The sequence below is a fragment of the Anolis sagrei genome, chromosome 4 (assembly GCF_037176765.1).
Source record: "Anolis sagrei isolate rAnoSag1 chromosome 4, rAnoSag1.mat, whole genome shotgun sequence".
Lineage (NCBI taxonomy): Eukaryota > Metazoa > Chordata > Lepidosauria > Squamata > Dactyloidae > Anolis > Anolis sagrei.
The window spans coordinates 150,091,782-150,112,987 of NC_090024.1; the positions used below are offsets into that span (position 1 = coordinate 150,091,782).

Sequence of the window (21,206 nt, forward strand, 5' to 3'; positions counted from 1 at the left end):
CAAACTTCGACCCTCCAGGTGTTTTCGACTTGAAGCTTGCCCATGCCTGCTCTACAGACTTGTCAATGCTGAAAAGGCTTCCCTGGAAGGAAGAAAGATTTGGCAGCCACTGTTATGGGCAACATGGGCAGAATGACACTCCAGCTGGCATGCAGAAGCCCTTTGGGAATTACCACTCGTTCCCTTACAATAGTCCACACTTCCTTTGATTGTTTGCCCAAAGTAAGGCAATACCTTAATTTGCCTGAAAGAGACCAACTATGCCTGATACCCAGAGTTCCAAGACTGCATTATATAACCAAAATGTTGCACGGAACAGATTACAGATAAAGAAAGAAAGACCACAGCAGTGCAGCCTCCACCATCCTTTCATTCAGCATATGGTCAGTGGCTCGTCCTAAAACTAAAGAAATGGAAAAGAAAGCTAGAGTGTCAAAAGTACATCAGAATGATAAATCCCTATTAAGCCGGCTACTCCACATATGTTACACAAGGCAAAGACTTGAGTGAAAATTCATGTTCCAACAAGCAATAGCACGGAGCAGGTCTTATACAAGCTATTAAAAGGCATCTGGTTAACAGGAAAGACATTTATAACATCCATCCACATCTTTCTCCCGAGCCAAACCGAAGAAATGAAAAATCCCTAGCTTAGGTTAAAATAGTTTCCCTGTAAGAAAAGAAATGACAATGCAGTAATAAAATACCTTCAAATACTCTGCTACTGGAATATTTTAATTATTTCTAACTGAAAGTTAAATGTGCAAGCTTTTTGCACACAAGCCTTTTAGTCTGACATGAATGTGCTGGCACGTGCGTGAAAGCACACACGTCACATTACTTGTCCAACTCTTGGATTTTAACATTGTTTACTTAAATCATGACTATCATCATCAACAACATCATGCCATGAAAGTCTTTTGAGAAGTTATCTCCAGGGCCAGACTGGCTGCCATAATATGGAGCAGTTACATGGGAGAGATGAAAACTCTTCCAATGGCAAGTCAGAGATTAGATCGGCCAACATGATGACTCAATGAAATGCTAGCCATGTCCAACTGCCCCTTCTTGTGCATTCAGAATAATATGGACAACAAAGTTCAGGACAGAGCCCTTCTCCATTATATCCTCAGCACTTGAGGAGTCCTGTTTGTCCATGTGATTCTGATTTTTCAGAGGGTGCTCAATCACATGGAAAGAGTAGCTTGGAAAACCACTCCAACTCCAAACTCACCAGCATGGTTTCCTCTAGCTCCTAACTCCTTGGTTCCTAGGGTCACTTGACTTCACTGGCTGGGCAATTCTGGGAGTTTTCATTCAAAATGCTTGGTTTTTATAATAATTTTACTACACTATTTGGCACTGAATTTTTCTGGTCCACGACACATTTCCCTACACCTTTTGTTTATGCCATGGTTAGATGTAATCACTGAAACATTTGCATCTCTGTAGGAATGCTATAAACTTCCAGTATTATTAAAACACGGAGAAAGTGAACTTCAACAATTCTGCTAGGTCCATGAATGAACCTTTCCAAGATGCCAGTAAATCTGTGAAGAAGAGGAACTGTCACACTAAATACTAATAGTAGTTTCAGTTTTTCCATGTGGAAAACACATGTTTTGGAGGTTTTGGAGAGTCTTAAGAGTTAAAGAGTGGGGAGACAAATCTTTAGGGGAAGAAGCTAACAAAATAGTGTGGCAAGTGGGCATGCTTGGTGTGTAGCAAATGCTGAATGAATCATTAGAGGGGAGTAGCCTGGAAGAGGGCAAGAAAAAAGCAATATGACTAACATTTTTGGAGGAAACATTTTTGGACTTCACATTGATATGCAAAACAGTGGATAGTAGCGAACCCTCTTGAAATGAAAAACTCAAAAACAAGATAGAAAAAATTAACATAAAAACACAATGGAAGACCTAGATATGACACTTTTAGTTGGATATGGATAAATGATATCCTGGATACCAGTCCCATGGATACAGGTTGTCAAACTGCATTTCTAACTTGTACATTATGAGCTGAATCTGGATTCAATTATCCTTCAAGCACACTCCATGAAAATGAAAGCTAAATTTTGTGCAACCTTTCTTAAAGCCATAGGTTTTCCTTGAAGTTTAATATCTGGAACATAGGAATCAACAATCCATTCCTATGTGTATCTATGGAGAGGAATACCCCATTGATTTAGTGGACCTTACTGCTGGCCAAGTGCCTACAGGATTGCAATCTCAGTCTCCGGCAGTCTTACAAGATGAGATTTGTCAGCAAACATGATGATGTTGGAGAAAACAAAGCTGAATAATTGATGAAATGTGATTATGCAGAAAAATGTTTTCCCCTGGGACATGACATTTAGCAACACATGTCTAAGATATTTAAAAAGCATTAAGAATTCAGTGTCATCCTTAATGCATAAACAGAGAAAAAATCCAACAACAACCTAGACCATGTTTTCCTGCCTAGGGCATTCAATAAATCATTTCCCTAACAACAGTGAAGCAACAGCACAAGGGAAGTTTTAGAAGGGCCACTTACTTAAAATGCACATTTCCATCTGAAATCTGACATCATGGCATTTGTTAGAAGCCTCCCCAGAAGCAGAGTGAAACAGAAACCCCAAATGACCCATTATGCCTTGACTTAATCATGTTAAAAGGATGTAATGAAAAAGATCCTGCACCTTGTTTAATGTTTAAAAGTTCTGCTTTTTCCATGGCACCCTTAAGCCACAGGTAGAAGAGAGCCAGTGCAATGCTACTCTAAATCTATGGCAAAGCTTGGCACATGGTGTCCTGCTTTGATGGCAATGGTCCAAAGAGGACACTACAGAACTGGTAAATGATAGGGAACAGTCAACATACAGCTCAGTCCTGAAAATCCGGCGCCTCAAATGGTCAAGGGGCAATGGGATTTTCAGTTTAGGAGAAAATGAGATAAAGCAGAAAGAATTCACTGTTGAGGAGTCCCACTAAAAGGAGTGGGAATGTAATCTACACAGTAGGATGCAAGGATTAACAAACTGTCCCCCACTGTGCCTTCTCTCTAACTCTATCTCACACACAAACACAGATACACACAAAGATATATGACCAGGACATTAATTGTTGTATGTAGTCAATATTGTTGTAGGATCTAATCCACTTAGGCAGAAAAAAATGAAAAGAAAAGATACAGAATGGGAGATGCCTGGTTCAACAGCAGTATGTGTGAAAAAGATCTTGGAGTCCTCATGGCCAACAAGTTAAATATGAGCCAACAATGTCATGTGGCGGCTAAAAAAGCCAATGGAAATTTGGCCTGCATAAACTGGAATACAGTGTCTAGATCCAGGAGAGTCATGCTACCCCTCTATTCTGCCTTGGTCAGACCACACCTGGAATACTGTGTCCAATTCTGAGCATCTAAATTGAAGGGAGATGTTGATAAGCTGGAATGTGTCCAGAGGAGGGCGACTAAAATGATCAAGGGTCTGGAGAACAAGCCTTGTGAGGAGAAGCTTAAAGAGCTGGGTATGCTTAGCCTGCAGAAGAGAAGGCTGAGAGGAGACACAATTATGGCCATGTATAAATATGCGAGGGGAAGTCATAGGGAGGAGGGAACAAGTTTGTTTTCTGCTGCCCTGGTGACTAGGATGTGGAACAATGGCTTTAAACTACAGGAAAGGACATTCCACCTGAATATTAGGAAGAACTTCCTAACTGTGAGAGCTGTTCAGCAGTGGAACTCTCTGCCCTGGAGTGTGGTGGAGGCTCCTTATTTGAAGGCTTTTAAACAGGGGCTGGAAGGCTATCTGTCGGGGATGCTTTCAATGTGATTTTCCTCCTTGTTGGCAGAGGGTTGGACTGGATAACCCACAAGGTCTCCTCCAATTCTATGATTCTATATTACTGTACACAACTAAATATCACCAAAAAAAAAAAAAATCTCAAGAACTCCATTCCTGTAGTGAATGAACCAAAGGCAAAAGAGTGGGGCCAAAAGTCCTGGCCAAGTCAATACTGTCTGAAGAGAGACTCCTCAACTATTTTGACAAGATGATGATTGATTCGTTTAAAAGCTGGGAAATTCCTGCACAATGTCATAACAGGAGAAGGGGGCATGGTTATCTGAAGAACCCCAGATACAGACTCCAGAGGGGCTGGATTTAAGTTCCATATTGCTGCTGCAAGATGTGAGATGAATACGGCAACATAGTTAGAAGAGCTAATTGGAACGAGGCTTTGCACCTTTCTGTCTCACTTTATCTTTGCACTACAACATGGAGAGTACTTTTGCAAAACCAAGAGCCCACTAACTCACATCTGGAGTTTGTAACACAAGAGAAGGAAATGGGCCCCAATTTGTACCTGATATTTCATACACTAAAAGGTTGCTATTATTATACGTACATTCCAGTGTCAGTTTCACATTCACATTTTCGAACTGCAAACACAAAAAAAGCAAAATGTACTCTCCCTCCATTTGTAATGGAAGCAGCACAGATAAAGGCAAAACTGTATTTATAAAGAACATATAAATCTCAAAGTGGAGCTGGAAAGATGAGATGTCAAATAACGGCATGCCATTTCTTTGTTATACAATATTGCAGGTTATTTACACTTTTGCAAACCTTATAAACAGATGCGGGGTATACACACATACATTAAGTGCTTTAATGGACTAAACTCTCTAGCAAAAGAAAGGAATAATTTCCGGAGTCCAATGAAACTCTCCAGACAGCATCTTCAACTTTTGCACAGAGGGGAAAGTGTAATACAGTAGTTCCTCTCAGGAAATTCTTTAAGACCAAATTTATGTACTATCCACTGTTATAATTCTATTGTGAGTTGCTGAGTTTTATTAATCTGTCTTTTATTTTACCTTGGAGAGTCCAGCACTAAAGTGAGATACATTGCTGTAAAAACCTACATGTAGGTCAAAGTATTTCTTTGATTCATAGTATATACAACATTTAGTTGTTTGGGGGAATACCATGCTGAGTAAACAAACATTATTTTTAAAGACACATCACCACTGAAATATTCAATCCAGTATCAAGAAACAGGTACACTAGGCAGAATTTGTGTTTCTATTGCTACTGACGATACTCCCTCATTTGTACATTTTTGCTATTAGGGGCTATTTTTAAAAGATCCCCTACTCAAAACCTGTGTTTGAGTTTTAAATGCAAGCTTGACAAAACACAGGAAAAAAACTTGTTAAAAGCAAAAAGAGGTGCCTCTAGAGTGAAGATTTTCCATTAGAACACATTAATATTTGATGGATGGACTTGAATTGGACGCATCTAAGTTTCCTACATCAACATGCCACACGTTTTAAAGACAGACCAAATACAAGGCTTTAGCACAACTTAATAATCCCAATCAAACCTATCTTATCTGAACAAAAGATATTTGCACGTTTTCAAAGTGAATATTTGCATCAAATGCTTTAATCCTGGCCTGAAATCAGCAGAGGAGGGAAAAATACCTGGGTTGATTTTTACATCATCTCCCAAATTCAGGTTTCATCAGTAGTAGGACATGCTTGAATTTGCAATGATGGATTTAAGAACAGATTGGCCTACATTTAGATATTCATAATATCTAACATCTATTGTAATAGTGGATCCTCTTAAAGAACAAAAGGACAGAGGACTGGCTTATAGTCCATTTCTAAGTGGCAGCCAAAGCTCCTTTACTTTACAACAAAGATAAATTTGGAACTAGAGCACAGCCTATGATTTATTTAAAATTTCATTGCATTCTTGTATGCTGATGGATTCACACAAAACAGCAGTGCGTTGACACAGGTTCTCTTATCACTTTGATGGACGCAGAAGCTAAATGATTCATATATATATAGCATACAAGTAATACACTTAAATCAATGCTACAAAAAATCAACCCAAGACTAATACTAACCTGCTCCTTGAATCCTGCAAGAAGCTCAACATTAACTTAGCTGACTGCTCCCACTGCTGGCAGCCTCACCCCATGCAGGCTTGTCAAGCTCTGATTTAATCGCACTGTTATTTTCAGAAAGCCTTAAAAACAAAACTGGGCTGTCACTGGGAGAGATATTTATTTTACTTTTCATTTCTGAAGTCAACAGCCCAACTCACAACTGTAAATGATACAATGCCTACTTGCTACATAGAAACCAACTTCTTTGCTAACCAACACTTTCAGTCATCTCTAGATAGTCCAGACAGGGATGTATCAATAATTAGCTATGACAGAAAACTTGAATGGTTTTTATGCATGTCAATGAATGTATCATGTGGAGGTGGTGATATATCCAAGAGTTTTGAGGAAACTTTGGAAAAATAATCTATTTTCCTTATCAATTAAAAAACTGGCAACCTTGTCGTTAGGTTCCTCAGGCCAGAAATGTGTCCCAGTAGGAATAGACAGATGGCAGGTTTTTAAAAGAGCTGGGTAATCTTACTTTTTAAGACAGTAGCCCTCAGAATCCTGTCAGCAAGCAGGACCATGCTTCAAAACTTTTACTACACATCCAATGAGTACAATGTGACCCCCATATCTACGGAGTAAGTTTCCCATCCTCCTTTTCTCTTCTCTGTATTTTGCAGCTTTCAAGTACCTGGTGTGCCTTCCAGAAAACTTTAACATGATACCAAAACTATGAAAAATGCTATTATCCAAATATTTCCAGAATCTGAATTACTGGAGCATAGTTCTTAATGGGCTTTCCGTGGATATGTGAAATTGTGGATAAATAGTGAAGCCAATTATCTTCAATGGCATGAAAGATGGCAGTACCAAGAGAAGGGTATAGCTTGTATGGTAGGTGGTCATAAATCAATAGGTGAAACTATGGATAAGTGAAACCATGTATATCATTTCCACAGATACTGAGGTTGTATGTATATATTCTGGGCTATGTTCCAGCAGTGAATATATACTTTTTCTCCTTCTCCTTTTTTCTTGCTCATTTTTGAATGTTTCAGTTCCCCGTAGGCTGATCTTGCCCAGCTCTTTTTCGTATCCAATGCTCTCAAAATAAAGAACCATGTTGACATCTGGTTTGTGCAGAAATCAGTATTGGATAGGTGCTGTTCTTCCTCACTCGCAGTTACTACAGCATGTTTGACTGGGTTGTGATGGTGTATCTCTTAATTAACTATGAGGTTATTGTTTTTAGGTAAGTGTTAAAATGGAATAGACACCAAATTTACTAGATAAACATCTGTAACGACGGCACAAAGCTGCAAGCAACCAAAGAGGGGCAGGCACATTGACTACACCTGGCCATATCTTCATAAAAGTAAAGGCAGCTCTTTAGTGTCTGTCAGCTGCTGGTTATTCATAGATAACAAATGTAAAGAGCTTACTTCAAAGATGTTGTATCAAGGGAGCGTTGTAATAAAATCCTTTTATCGACAGATAGACAGACAGACGGGGGGAAGGAATTATACAGGAAAAACTTCCTTATACCATTGATATATTGAGAATCAATAAAGCTGGGTAAACAATCAGCACAAGGCATACAAAAACATCCTACAACACATCCGGCCACAAGCCAGAGATTGCTTGTAGATGGCATTATTAGCGATAGGATTCATCAGAGATATTTTAAAAAGAAGGATATCTCTGTCAAGTGATTGTGGTGGCCAATACAATCTTTGAAGGTATGGAGCAAAGTAACTTCTGGGAATGGAAATGTATAGAGGTTGATGTGGTGGAAAGGATTGAGTATTGGTCCTGGACTAAATGTGTGACTTGAAGCTATTGATCGCAACAGGCAAAAAACAATTCAAGAAGGTGTGTAGGAACCACAAAGGCCTTAGTGCAGCCAGCCCAGGGATCAAAGGCGGGGGGAGATAATAGATGTGTAATCTGGTTTATCTTGCCACCTAACATCTTCCGAAAAACAGTGTAAGTCTAAGAAACAAGATAATATTGTGAGGACTTATCCATATTGTGGGGACCTAAAGTAGATGGAGACTAGTTTTCTCTACCAGCAACTAAATGCTTGAGTGCATGATGACATCTGAGCTCTCTTTTTTTCTAGATGATATGTTATCTAGGTCACAGAACAGAACAGAACAGAATAACTTTGTTGTCACTGTACATCATACAATGAAATTAAATGCCATCCTCAATCACATTATATATGTAAAATTAAAAAACAACAACACTCCTCCTGCTACATTCTAATCATTATTGCACAATCCCTAATGCCACCATAACATTCAATATAGTCACAGCTGTAGAATAAAAGCTATCTCTCAGGCTATTTATTCTAGGTTGGAAAAGTTACCATTTTGAACTACATCCCTCAATGTTCTAACCAGTACAGATTTAAAGGCGGCATTGTTCAAGAAAGTGGCCATTTCCAGTTCAATCTACAAGGAGTCCAGCTACAGGACTGGTTATATGACGGAGACAGCTTTGCAAGCTTCAGTGTGATGCCAAAATAATGGATAGCATACAATTCTATTTTCCTTTACATGTATATATGTAAGAACAATAGATATACATGCAAAGGTATCTGGTATTTATGATGGGTTGGATGAAGGTTAATGAACTGAAGCTTAATTTATATATGATAGCCTATAAATCAGTGGTTCCCAACCTTTTATTGACCAGGGACCACTTTGACCAGGGACCACTCTCCAACATTAGTACCAAAAGCATTATGAATCAGTTCTTGGTCAATTTTAGATTCGGTTTGGATCTAAAATTGACCAAGAACTGATTCATAATGCTTTTGGTACTAAACTGATTCATAACTGCTTTGGATAGACCACATCAGCTCTAGTTTCTGATACAGAACATTTGCCATCCAGTAGTTGCCATCTGCTTGCCCACAGAAAATCATATTTAATCATCTAGAGCTGATGTGAGCTATCCAATGCCGTTTTCTGAATTGGCACTCCAAATAAACCCAGAAACAGGCCTAAAAATGAAGACACCAAGGTGTCCCCACCTCCAGACACCACATGGAACACCTCTTCTCAGGAGGAGGGACGGAGGGAGAAGCAGTAGTCAGGAGGCTTGTTGTCGGGCCTTTTGTGGGTAGTAAGCTTCTCCCCTCTCAACATCCTAATTACCTCGGTACTATAAGAGGGTTTCGTGAGACCAATCATTCTCATTGCAATGGTGTTGTAATGGTGAGGCTGTGGACCATATTTTAGTTCTTGGGGTGCATTTTTATAAATAAATATTATTTTCAATTTAATAGCTTAATGTGCTTTTGTATAGGTGGCAGAGCGATAACCTGTGATAAATAAACAGGATAAACAATGTATGTGCCATAAATTTAGGGTTTTCTTAGATAAGGAATTCTCAGATGTGGTTTTGCCAGGTTCTGCCCTTGAAATATTGCCTACAGCACCTGGCACTGGGTGCCTTTGGGATATTTAGGCCAACAAGATAAATTATACACACCACAGTGTTCCATTTTCACTTGAGAGGACTTATCTTGACTTTTCATTACTTTTAATAGTGCTCTGCTTTCTTGTATTATTAAAGTTTAGGAAAGTCAAGATCAGCCCTCTTATGAGGCAGGGCAAAAATACATATGGAACACTATAACTGCTTTTATACAGGGTCTGAAATACCTAGTCTTAAAATGTCAAAACCCAAATGTACGTGGATCTATCACTGCAGAATACAAATGATCTTAAACACTGATTTACAGTACATTTTATTATGTTTAAGTTATCTGTTAAAAAGAGCGAGTTGATTTTATGTCATATCATTATTTTGTTGCATTTCATTATTGTCTTTATTTTTAATATGTTATATTTTTTGCTTCTATGAGAACTCAAAGAGCATACTTGGAGAGCTGGGCAAATAACTTTAGTAATAAATGAAATTATGGAAAACACTTAGGAAAATATGGATTCAGAGAACGAGCAAGCATAAAGCAGGTGAAAGAATGTCAGACTACTCCACTTAGATAAACATTTAGTAAGAACTTGACTTATGAATTTACCCACCTGCACTCAGTTACTATGGAAACTGTGGTCATAAAATTGATCACAGTTTAGTTTAAAACTTGCTAAAACAATAATCTGATTATCTCAATCTCTGTACCAACACCAGGCACCTGGAATGAAGCAGCTGAATAAAGAGATGACTAAGGGGAAAACCTGAATACGCATCAAACTCCCAAATACAATCATTTAAAAACCTCCAACATGAAAAGGTATTGGAAAAGGTAAGCATGTCTTCAGTTCCAAGGAACAAGTGAAGGTGTTTAACACTGGCTACACTGTCAACTTTTTTTTTATTAAATTCAATCAACTACCAAGCTTGCAAACTTTGTGTTTTGTCTGTTTGTTTTGTTCTGTTAGAAATGTAATACAATGGTCTGGTTGCCCCTGACACGATAAATAAATTAATTAAATTCAATATATTAAATACATAAAAACATATAGGATTAATAATATAGAACATATCTAACAAGACCACAAAGCACAGCCAAACACAAATGAAGAGAAAATAAAAGAATTGTGCTATCTAATACAATCCTCCTACTCAGTTACATAAAACAGAACTACTAAACCCACCTCCACACACTCGCATATATCCCACATCTTAAGAAGTTGACTTCCCATTGTCTGGAAAACAGCATATAATTTTATTCTTTAATTTTTCCCTTTCATACCTTACATTCCTATATTAAGCTCGTTCATAATTTCCACAGTTTCTAATTTACACAAGAAACACAAAATTAGTAGACGTTGTAGACATTGTAATTCTAATCCCATCTTTTAAAAAAATAATCAAATTTAATGAAAAGTCAATGATTTTTCAAAACCTGCTATCACCCCCCTCTTTCTCTTAGTAAGATACAGAATGTAAGCGGGTTCCATTCTTACGCAGACTTCTTATTATAGTTTTCTTTCAATAGCTGGATTAAGTTTTCATTTCTACAATGTCTACTAATCTGCTAATCCACACATCTCAGATGGGATCTTTGATTATCTTCCAATATTTGGCTTTGAGTATTTGTGCTGCCGTTACCATATGCTGAGCTAAATTACCGATCTCTTTGGGTGGATCTACACTGCCATACAATGCAGTCTGAACTTAATTGAGATGCATTACATGGGTCTATCCATATAGTAGTAACCTATGGATGTGAGAGTTGGACCATAAGGAAGGCTAAGCTAAAGAAGATAGACGCTTTTGAACTGTGGTGTTGGAGGAAAATTTTAAGAGTGTCTTGGACCACAAGAAGATCAAACCAGTCCATACTCCAGGAAATAAAGCCCAACTGTTCATTGGAGGGAAGGGTATTGAAGGCAAAGATGAAGTACTTTGGCCACATAATAAGAAGACAGGAAAGCTTGGAGAAGATAATGATGTTAGGGAAAATGGAAGGAAAAAGGATGTGGGTCTGACCAAGGGCAAGATGGATGGATGTTATCCTAAAAGTGACTGGCTTGATCTTAAAAGAACTGGGAGAGGCGACAGCCAACAGGGAACTCTGGCTGGGTTGATTCTTGAGGTCAGGAAGAGTTGGAAACGACTTAACAAATAAACAACAAAACATGGATCTACTCTGACCATATCATGCAGTTCGAATTGCATTATTTGACAGTGTAGATCCAGCCTTTTTTAGTGTGTTAAAGTCAAAAAAGGCTAAGAAGAATGTTTCCAGTTTGAGACCAAGTTTTGCTTTCAAAACTTTTTGCGTTCTTGAATCTTCTTAGCTTTATGGCAGTTCCACCACATCTCAAAAAGAAACTCAACTTCCTTGACACATTTTCAACAAATTGTTACTGGCTTCTTTATACAATTTATTTGATGATAGGTACTATCGAACCATCATTTTACAAAAGTTTTCCTCTCAGTTATAACAAATCACATTAGAATATCTTTGATTCACTGTCAACTCTGACTAAATTTCTCAAGGTTTTAGCCAGTATTACTTTGTAGCTTCTCCTGGTATTTTTTGATACACTCCCATTCATGTACTAACAAGGATAAACTGCACTTAGATTCTAAAATCAGACCAAATCAGAGTTTTGCAGTGTAGTTTGGAGATTTGTTAATTCATATTTTGGTCTGCTTACATATCCTGTACTTTATTTAGGGATATTATTTCAATATTGTACAAAAAAGGACTTTCTGCATGTTCTCAGAGAACTGGGCACTTACCACTGTTTATAATAGTTCTATTTATTATAAGACCCTTTGAAGAACCATTCCAAAAACGAAAAGCAAGATACAAATATTGTTATGAACAAATAAATAGCTGTATCCCAAGTTTCATGGAAATATGACAGAGCTTTGGAGAGCACAATGAATGGGCTCAACCTATTCATTTCAGGGACATGTTGGTGTATCTGACTGGAACACTTAAGTAGAATTAACGGGACAGAAATCCTTGAGCAAATGTATGGTGTGTTTTGTTTTTTTTTTTTACCAGGAGAGAGACTGGGTATAAATTAAATAAATAAATGTATGGGTTCACTCATCACCTATACCTACATTAGCCTTTCAAAACAGGGACAGTGTCATTTCTTCTGTATAGCAAAAGGGTATGCTGAAACATCTGCAGACCCAACATTTTTATGGAGGACAATTCAGTGACTTACAAATACAGTACGATAAACCCATTCTAGTCTCTCCTTAATAGAGTCCTTAATCTGGAATTGAGATCACTGAAGTGTTTAGAATCTTTGATGAGTTAAGTTTTCTTGGTAAGTTCGGTAATAAAAATGAACCAAAAGGTTATGGCTAGCTAGCATGTTTTCATTTTAACAGATGGACAGTGCTTCAAATGTTTGTGCTGAATATATATTAAGGTTAGATATTAATAGGAAATAGATACAGTTCCAAGAGCTTTACCCAATCACAGATACAACAAATGCTATATAAATCATCCTGTTGTGATACTTCAAACAGGTTTGTTGAATGAGCATTTGTTCAATGACAAACTTTATGTCTAAATCCTGTTAACACCTCAAGAGAAACACAATGACTTCACTTGGTCTTTCATTCTGGTTACGGTGCAATAACAGTGCACGGCAAAGGGGCAAAAAGGGATTTTTGAAATTACACAAAGCATTGCTTCCTGATTTGCTTTGCCTATACAACACATGTTGCTATATAAAACATGAAACATCAAAGAAGTGGGTAAAGAATACTTCAAACTGTTATTGAAAAAAGTGCTTTCCCTGTGCAGATGATTACATAGGAAATCCTGGAACCAGTTTGAGGCCCAGATGGTGACTGACTACACAAACCACAGATCACTAATGCACATTAAGGGCTTTTATTCATTCACTTTTGTGATCTGGCTAGCTTCAAAGTGCGTCAAATGGTCAGTATAGATGGGACCTAAATCGTCCCACTGAATTCAAACAGCTTGGGTTGAAACATGACTAAGAGTGGATTCAATTGGGAGTGAGTTCATTGCTGTGGGAATAGTAACCTACACTTGCTTTTATAGCAGCTTTGTTCATCTCACCAGGTGCCAAATTTCCGGCAAGGTAAGGCCCAGCACCAGAAGAGCCTCCATCTGACTTGGAACAGATGGATTTAACCCACAGTATCTTTGAGATTTCAATAACACTATGTAACACAATTTTTGCTCATAGATTATAAATGTCATTTCCTAACTGGTTCCCACTTTTCAATAAGTTTGCATAGGACCACATTGGAAGAATGTCAGATACAAATTAATGTCTCTGTTTTTTTAAGCGACATTGTGATTTTTTATTCATCTTTGTGCGATATTTGTGAAGGTGCGATATTTTCATTCAGCAACAATTAAAAAAATCTCTTCGGTCTTTCTATATTTCACGTATGCACCTTCAAATGGAAAACACCCTTTTTACTATTTCTTAAAGTCTTCATTTGTATTGCAGCCGGCCCTCAGGTTCTTTCCCCAATTATTCTATTACAAGAGTAAATAGTGATAAAAGTTTTGCATACTGCTCAATATACCTTGATCTGCAAGACTAATATCAGCTTAAGTGGAACTAGTAAAATGTCATATCAATGCCATCTGGCTGCCTACAAACAACTCATTCATGGAGTTATCCCCAGTTCATTGACAGGTGTTTTAAAAAACTGAAAATTGAAATGATTGCTCTTTATAAACCAAGACTGCAAAATATTTAACTTTTTTTTTTAAGATTTTTAAAAAGATCTTTTTCAACACAAGGGGTACTTGTTTTACAGTTTGTCACTATATAGAAAGCACTTGTATGCAGATCTTTCAGTCTCCGTGTTGCTGGCTCTTGCGAAGCAAACCTCTAGAGTCCGCTTGCCATATGACACATCTTCCTAAAGTGCACATGTCTAGCAATGGCTTTTCAGTAGCCATCATGGACATTGGGAGTTTTAACTGCTGAGTCCCAGCGCTTTACCATGCTACTCCCTGAACATTTGGGAAGTCTCTAAAGCTTTTAAAGAGGGGGAGGAAAACTGTTGCATAGGCTTCGTTGATGAAACTGACCACAGTTCACTGGAACCAGCCTGATCAGATAAATAAAATGAAAGCAGACGTTTCTGGAGATTATCTTGAAAGCTTTCCATTAGACTGTACCAGGGGTATTCCCTAACAACAGCCAAGTGCCCAGGCTGGTGTAGAGTAACCCTTAGCCAATCTCAATACGCATCTCCCAAACATTGTAAGGGTATCTCTACAGCTACTTCATTTGATACTGAGTAAAGATCTTGGGGGGGAAATCTTCTATTTGCCAGAAATGCTTCCTTTATTATTAGATTAATTCTTTTAATACTGCAAAAGAAAGTTGGAAGGACATTCTAAGCACTTATAAGGGAGAAATGCTAACCACTGCCACCAAGTAACAAGAATGATGAACAGACCATCTAGCTACTATATGATGTTGAAAATGTTTTCTAAAGCAGCAGATTGACAGGCTGCATTAAATTTGGAACCAAATATAAACTGGAGAGCATCTGACAGAAAACAAACTTACAAAGTAAGAGATTATACCTGTAACTGCGCTTTTTCCAGTGCCCATCTATGCTGTCATGCAAATGGATGAAAACTCCATTTGTATGAAGCACAGAGACCACTAAGAAGAATCATAAGAGTGGATTATGTCAATGGCAGTCTCCAGTCTTTCAAAAAAGTAATTTTTCTAGGCACTGGATCCAGCTGGTTATCACAATGCTGAGGATGATAAATTCTTTCTACTGTTATTGAGAAAATTGCACTGGCTAATTTGGTGCCATGATCAAGGCATTGGTATAAACCATTCAGAGGCAGAAAATCCAGGAAAAATACAGACCTGTGACCTGTCCAACTTTTGTGATTATGATCCGAGGCCCACTTAATTGTGCCGTATCTATAAAACCCATTTGCAACAACTAAAGCAGTGGTTCCCAACCTTTTTTTTTTTTTTTAATACCAGGGACCACTTGACCAGGGACCACTCTCCAACATTGGTACCAAAAGGGTTACAAATCAGTTTTTGGTCAACTTTAGATTTGGTTTGGTTATTTGGGGTTCTGATTCAGAAAATTGCATTGGATAGACCACATCAGTAGTTGCCATCTGCTCACCCACAGAAGATCATATTTAATAAACCTTGGCACTATGGAAACCACTGAACTAAAGAAACCGTATGGATTACACTGTTGTAAGTACTAGATCATTTCTGATCTTGGAAGCTAAGCAGGTCAGGCCTGGTGAGTAGAGGCATGCCTCAATTAACAAAGCCTCTGTCACAGAAGCTCCCTTGTACGCATTCAGTATATGTTCATATAGCACCTCTTTTTCCTCTTATTCTAACTGGAGAACTTTTTTTTTAGCACTGGAAGGATAGAAAGGTTTCAGCATTGTGTTAGCAGTGAATAACACAAAACTTGAGATGGGAAGAAAGCAGAACTATATTCAGGCCAATCCTATTATGGCTGCATTTGCCTGTCTATGACAAGCAAGATAAACAGCAGCTGCCTTCAGAAGTCTTTACATATATAAACAGCAAACACAGAGAGTAAAGCGGGAAAAGATTCACCTGCTTCATCAATTACACAACACATATCACTACGTTTGGCCACCAAAACGGAAATTATAAGTAACATGGGAGGGTAGTGAAAGAAAAAGCAACATTCCTTGGTACATTTTGGAATAATATTTCAGGTGTTCTCTCAGCAGTTCAAAACGTTTCTGCTTACTTATGCAAATCTTACCTGACCTATACATGTGTGTTTTCAATTAAAAAAACTTGCTGTAACATCTTGAAATGCTCTGTTTTTTTTTGTGAAGCAGGATCACAATCCTATTCTCTCCATATTATTTCTGCCTCTGGTACCAAATTTTTGTTAAGGACATAATGCCCACAAGACATCTAATTTGTTAACTGTAGTACCATATTTACTCGTCTAACGCTCACCTTTATTGGCTAATTTACGTTGCCAAAATTGAGGTGTACATTAGATTCAATGACTCATCAGAATCACACACATAAACCCACATGTGTGAAAAGGCCCAGAGGAATCCGGAACCTCAGAGATTGGACAAGGAGGAGGGGGAGGAAAGGTGAGGCTATTCCCGGTGATGGTGGCAGCCTCACGACAGCATGGTGACTGGAGAAGAGGGAGTGACCAGTTGCTGACCAAGTAAATCATGTCGCTTATCTATGGATCCTGCATCCCAGGTGGCCCTCGGGGTCTCTCGCCCACTCCCCTGGCTCGGTCTTACATGGTTCTCAACTGGCCTCCTTCACAAGGAGTTCTAAACCTCCCCCTTTACAAGATTACCAAATTGTCCTTCCGGATTTGCATGAGTTTATCTTTTATTGTCCCTTCTTCTCTTTCTTCCCTTTTCTTCTCTTCCAAATCTGTGCAATATTCCTTCTCCTTATTTTATCACTTAACAATTTTGAACAGTTTTTTTCTACCCTTAATGGACGTCAACTATATACATATTTAGTTAATTTCATTTGTTAATAGAGTAGTAATATTAGTAAAAAAAATTTAGTAATATGAATGTTAAAGTCAGAATTTTTTTCTTTGCCTTTTACATCACTTCTTTCTTTTATTAAAGAATATGTATAATGATAATTTCCCCCACCCCTAAGTCTCTGATGATACAATAGACTTATTATAAAACTGATTAACATGGCTCTGCAACTCACATATGATATCTTTTTGTGGTCCTCATTTTCCCCTTCTTTCCCCCTTTTTGTGTTGTTTATTTGAGTTTTTTCTGTTCTTTAGAAAACAAAATAAACCTTATTTATTACAAGAAAAAAACAACTCCCCGTTGATTTTGAAGGCCTTGTGAATGATGCCAGTTTGGAACTGCATAAGGCTGGTGAACTCACCAGTTTTGACCTGATGGTGGGGTGTAGACTCCCAAATGGCCTTATTCATGTGTTGTCAAAGGCTTTCACAGCTGGAATCACTGGGTTATTGTGTGGTTTCTGGGCTGCATTGATGTGTTCTGGCAGCATTTTCTCCTGAAATTTCGCCTGCATCTGTGGCTGGCAGCTTCAGAGGTGAAACTTAAGAAGAAAATGCTGCTAGAACACGGTCATACAGCCAGGAAACCTCACAACATCCCAGGCCTCCATGCTGTCATGCTCCCTGATGTGCTATGTGGGCAGATCCATTTCTATAATGTGCACTCTGAAAATTGAGATGATCATTACATTCAATGGCATAATATAACTTGAGTAAATATGGGTACGGCTGTATTTGGGTACTGTAGGTTATACTTCAGAGGAAGACAACGGCAAGTCACTTTTGAATATTCTTTGCTTTTTGTAAAAAAACTATGAAATTGACGTGGGGGTCCTGGTGGTGCAGTGGGTTAAATTGCTAAGCTGCTGAATTTGCTGACCAAAAGGTTGGTGGTACAAATCCAGGGAGTGGGGTAGGCCCAGTTTCTGCCAATCTAGCCGTTCGAAAACCAGCAAATGTGAGTAGATCAACAGGTAGCACTTCTGCGGGAAGGTAAAGGCGCTCCATGCAGTCATGCCAGCCACATGACCTTAGAGGTGTCTATGGACAATGCCAGCTTTTCAGCTTAGAAATGGAGATGAGCACCACCCCTCAGAGTTAGACACAACCAGGCTTAATGTCAAGGGGGAAACATTTACCTTTACCTTATGAAATTAATGCAGTCACAGATGACTTGAAGACACATACGCATGCATACACCTTGAAACAAGTCTGAAAAGTAAGATAGATTAAGGAATAGTGACTAGCACAAGACGGCCCAAAGAACTTCCGCACAAAGCAGCTCTTTGAACCTAGGTCTTTGTAGTTCATTATTTATGATTGCAGAATCTGCCACCAAGGAAAAAACAGAGGTAATACCACCCAATTACAACAGATTCATTGTAACTTGGCAAGTCAGGCTTATGTCAGTCACACGGATTCAAGAGATTGCCTCTAAGTGAGAGCCGCAATTGGATTTAGGTTGAGGTTGTCAATTGGGCAATACAGCCCATTCCTAGTGAGTTTAATGGAAAGGCTTCTTTGGAGGTAGGACGGGAGAGAGAGGTTGGCAAGGTTAAAGCATTTCAGTTTGGAAACATTTACAGTTCATCATCGAGACACACATATTTACTTGCGAACAAAACAGGAACCCTTTTATTAAATGCAAAGACACCACTTGAAAAATTCATAAGATCTGTTTCACACATTAGGAATTCAACCAGAAAAGTGTAGAGTGAAAAAAAATGACAAAAGATTTGTTCTTACAGTTGATAAAAAATTTATACCAAGGCATTCAAGTAAAGTTACTTTCTGTGTTCTGATTTAATGAATCATTTGAGCAGTATCTGGCTGGGGTGACACTGATGTAAGGCTCACTGAAGCCTGCTCTAATGCCTACCGGTATAGCCTTCCTTGGGACAACGAAAGCAGAACAATGTGTCAGACTGAAGCAAGATCAAACTAAGTGCAATTCTGGGGATGCTACAAGGTTGGCCTACAACACGGCCAGGTCTGCGAACCACTGGCAAGCACATTCGCCCGCCTACGGACTCCAATGACCCATCAAGCCCAAAAGAAGGGGAAAAAGCAGCAGTGCGGCAATAAAGAGCCTCGGAAATGAGATTTTTGCAATCTTGTAATTCAAGCTGAAAACTGTACAAAGATTGCTTGATGGTTTCACCTCAACTAAATTGCAGGGTGTGACACTTTTTTTCTCAAAGCCACCAGTGATTCTTTCATTTAAAAAACACAACACGATACAATACAACATGCTAGTAAATAACTAGTGCTCATTTTAAGGTGTTTTACAAAATATTGTTGAATGCTGCACAATCTTTTTTCCTACTGTCATTTAACTTCAAGAGCAAGAACCATGAAAAAAGACGCACAGGTTGTTGTTTTTGTTGATTCGTTCAGTCACTTCTGCCACTTCATGATGCATAGGTTAAATATTCCTTATCTATAATTCTGCTCCCTGGTGGTGCAGTGAGTTAAACCGCTGAGCTGCTGAACTTGCTGACCGAAAGATTGGCGGTTTGAATCTGGGGAGTGAGCTCCTGCTATTAGCCCCAGCTTCTACCAACCTAGCAGTTTGAAAACATACAAATGTGAGTAGATTAATAGGTACTGCTCACACTGTCCACAGATTTGAACCTCCAGTCTTCCAATCAGCAAGTTCTGCAGCCTAGCGGTTTAACCTGCTGTGCCACCGTGGCCCCTACAATGTATCACTAGAACTTGGAATATTTCGTATATCACACCACATTTGCATAGCTATGTGGAGAGCAAAACAAGGGATCCACTATGGAAACATCATTTAGATACTGTTCTACAACTACTGATACACACTGAAGTCTTCAGATTTTGGAATGTTGTGAAACTTTTAATTAAAAATCAATTGTTTTGTCCACAAGAAGGCCCCATCTACACTGATCATTTAATGCAGTTTAAAGCTAGCTTTAAACTGCAGTGGCCAAATAACAAATACGTACAAAGGCTCACAAAAGAAAGCCCTTAATGTGCATCAATGTTGTGTGGTTTGTATAATAATCATCCAAGCCTCAGTCATTCCAGGATTTCCTATACAATCATCTGCACAGTGAAACCACTTTTTTCAATACTGATTTGAAACTCCATTAAATGGTCAGTGTAAATGGGGTCTTAAGTCTCACTAGAGCTTAGCTGCGGAATCCGTCTTGAAAAACCAGGCTTATGTTTGGAATACATGAAGGAAAAGAAAAACAGTGATTTGGAGCACACACAGATTGCTAAATTCAATCTGTCATTACAGATATGGAGTGGGTCAAGGAACTCTTGGGAACATTTTCGATGCTGGCCCACCAGACTGTCTCATTTTAGAAGTAAAGTGCTAACTCAAAGGCAACTGGAGAACACTTACATAACGCAATCAAGATGCTGATATAAATCACACAAGGGAATGCATAATTAAAAAGACACAAACATATAAACAAAATTTCCCTGGATGGCACTAGCTGAAAATGTGTAGTTGAAACCAATTATAGCCCTGTGGCAACACTGCTTTGCAAAAAAATGTGTCAACACTTAGACATGAGCTATTGAAAAAGAGCAAAAGAAATCTCTCCAGATGTGATCATTTACCAATACTATAGATTTTTTAATCATAATTCCACCATTTCTAATTATAAACAGATTGATTGAAAGTTGAAAAAGAAACAAATTCCACCAGAGTACTTACACAGATAACAACACAATGGCAATCAGGGTCCAGACTGGCATTTTGTGAATAATGTTTGTATTTGTTAACCTGGAAAACAAACAAACAGCAAAAACAGCATTAATAGTTTCAGTACTTCTGAAATTGTTAGAGCAGAGTGGGCAAATTTATACCAACATGAGCTTAGTTTTTTTCTATTTGCTTTCCTAATGCATTAAGGGCTTGCCAATACCCACCCACATACACACATGCAAATATGCATATAAAAGGAAACCAACTTCTAAGTTGTCGAAGGCTTTCATGGTCAGGATCACTGGGTTGCTGTATAGCCATATTCCAGAAGCATTCTCTCCTGACGTTTCACCCAACCTATGGCAGACATCCTCGGAGGTTGTGTGGTCTGTTGGAAATTAGGCAAGTGGGGTTTATATATCTGTTGAATGTCCAGGATGGGAGGCTTTGAAGCTGCAAGGCCATTCAATGCTAACCAAGCTGTCCAGTTGCAACATTCACACTTGCCTCAAACAGACAAGAGTTCTTTGTCCCTCCTTGGACATTCAACAGATATATAAACCTGACTTGCCTAGTATCCAACAGACCTTACAACCTCTGAGGATGCC

General features: G+C 38.5%; 1 protein-coding gene across 1 annotated transcript in view; it reads right to left on the minus strand.

Annotated features, from left to right (window-relative positions):
* The window catches only part of RPAP2 (RNA polymerase II associated protein 2), a 54,778-nt gene that overhangs the window by 11,241 nt on the left and 22,331 nt on the right, over nt 1-21,206 (minus strand). The window contains exon 11 of the mRNA XM_060773918.2: nt 20,608-20,676. Within this exon, the coding sequence (XP_060629901.2) occupies nt 20,608-20,676 (69 nt within the window). The remainder of the gene's footprint in view (nt 1-20,607; nt 20,677-21,206) is intronic.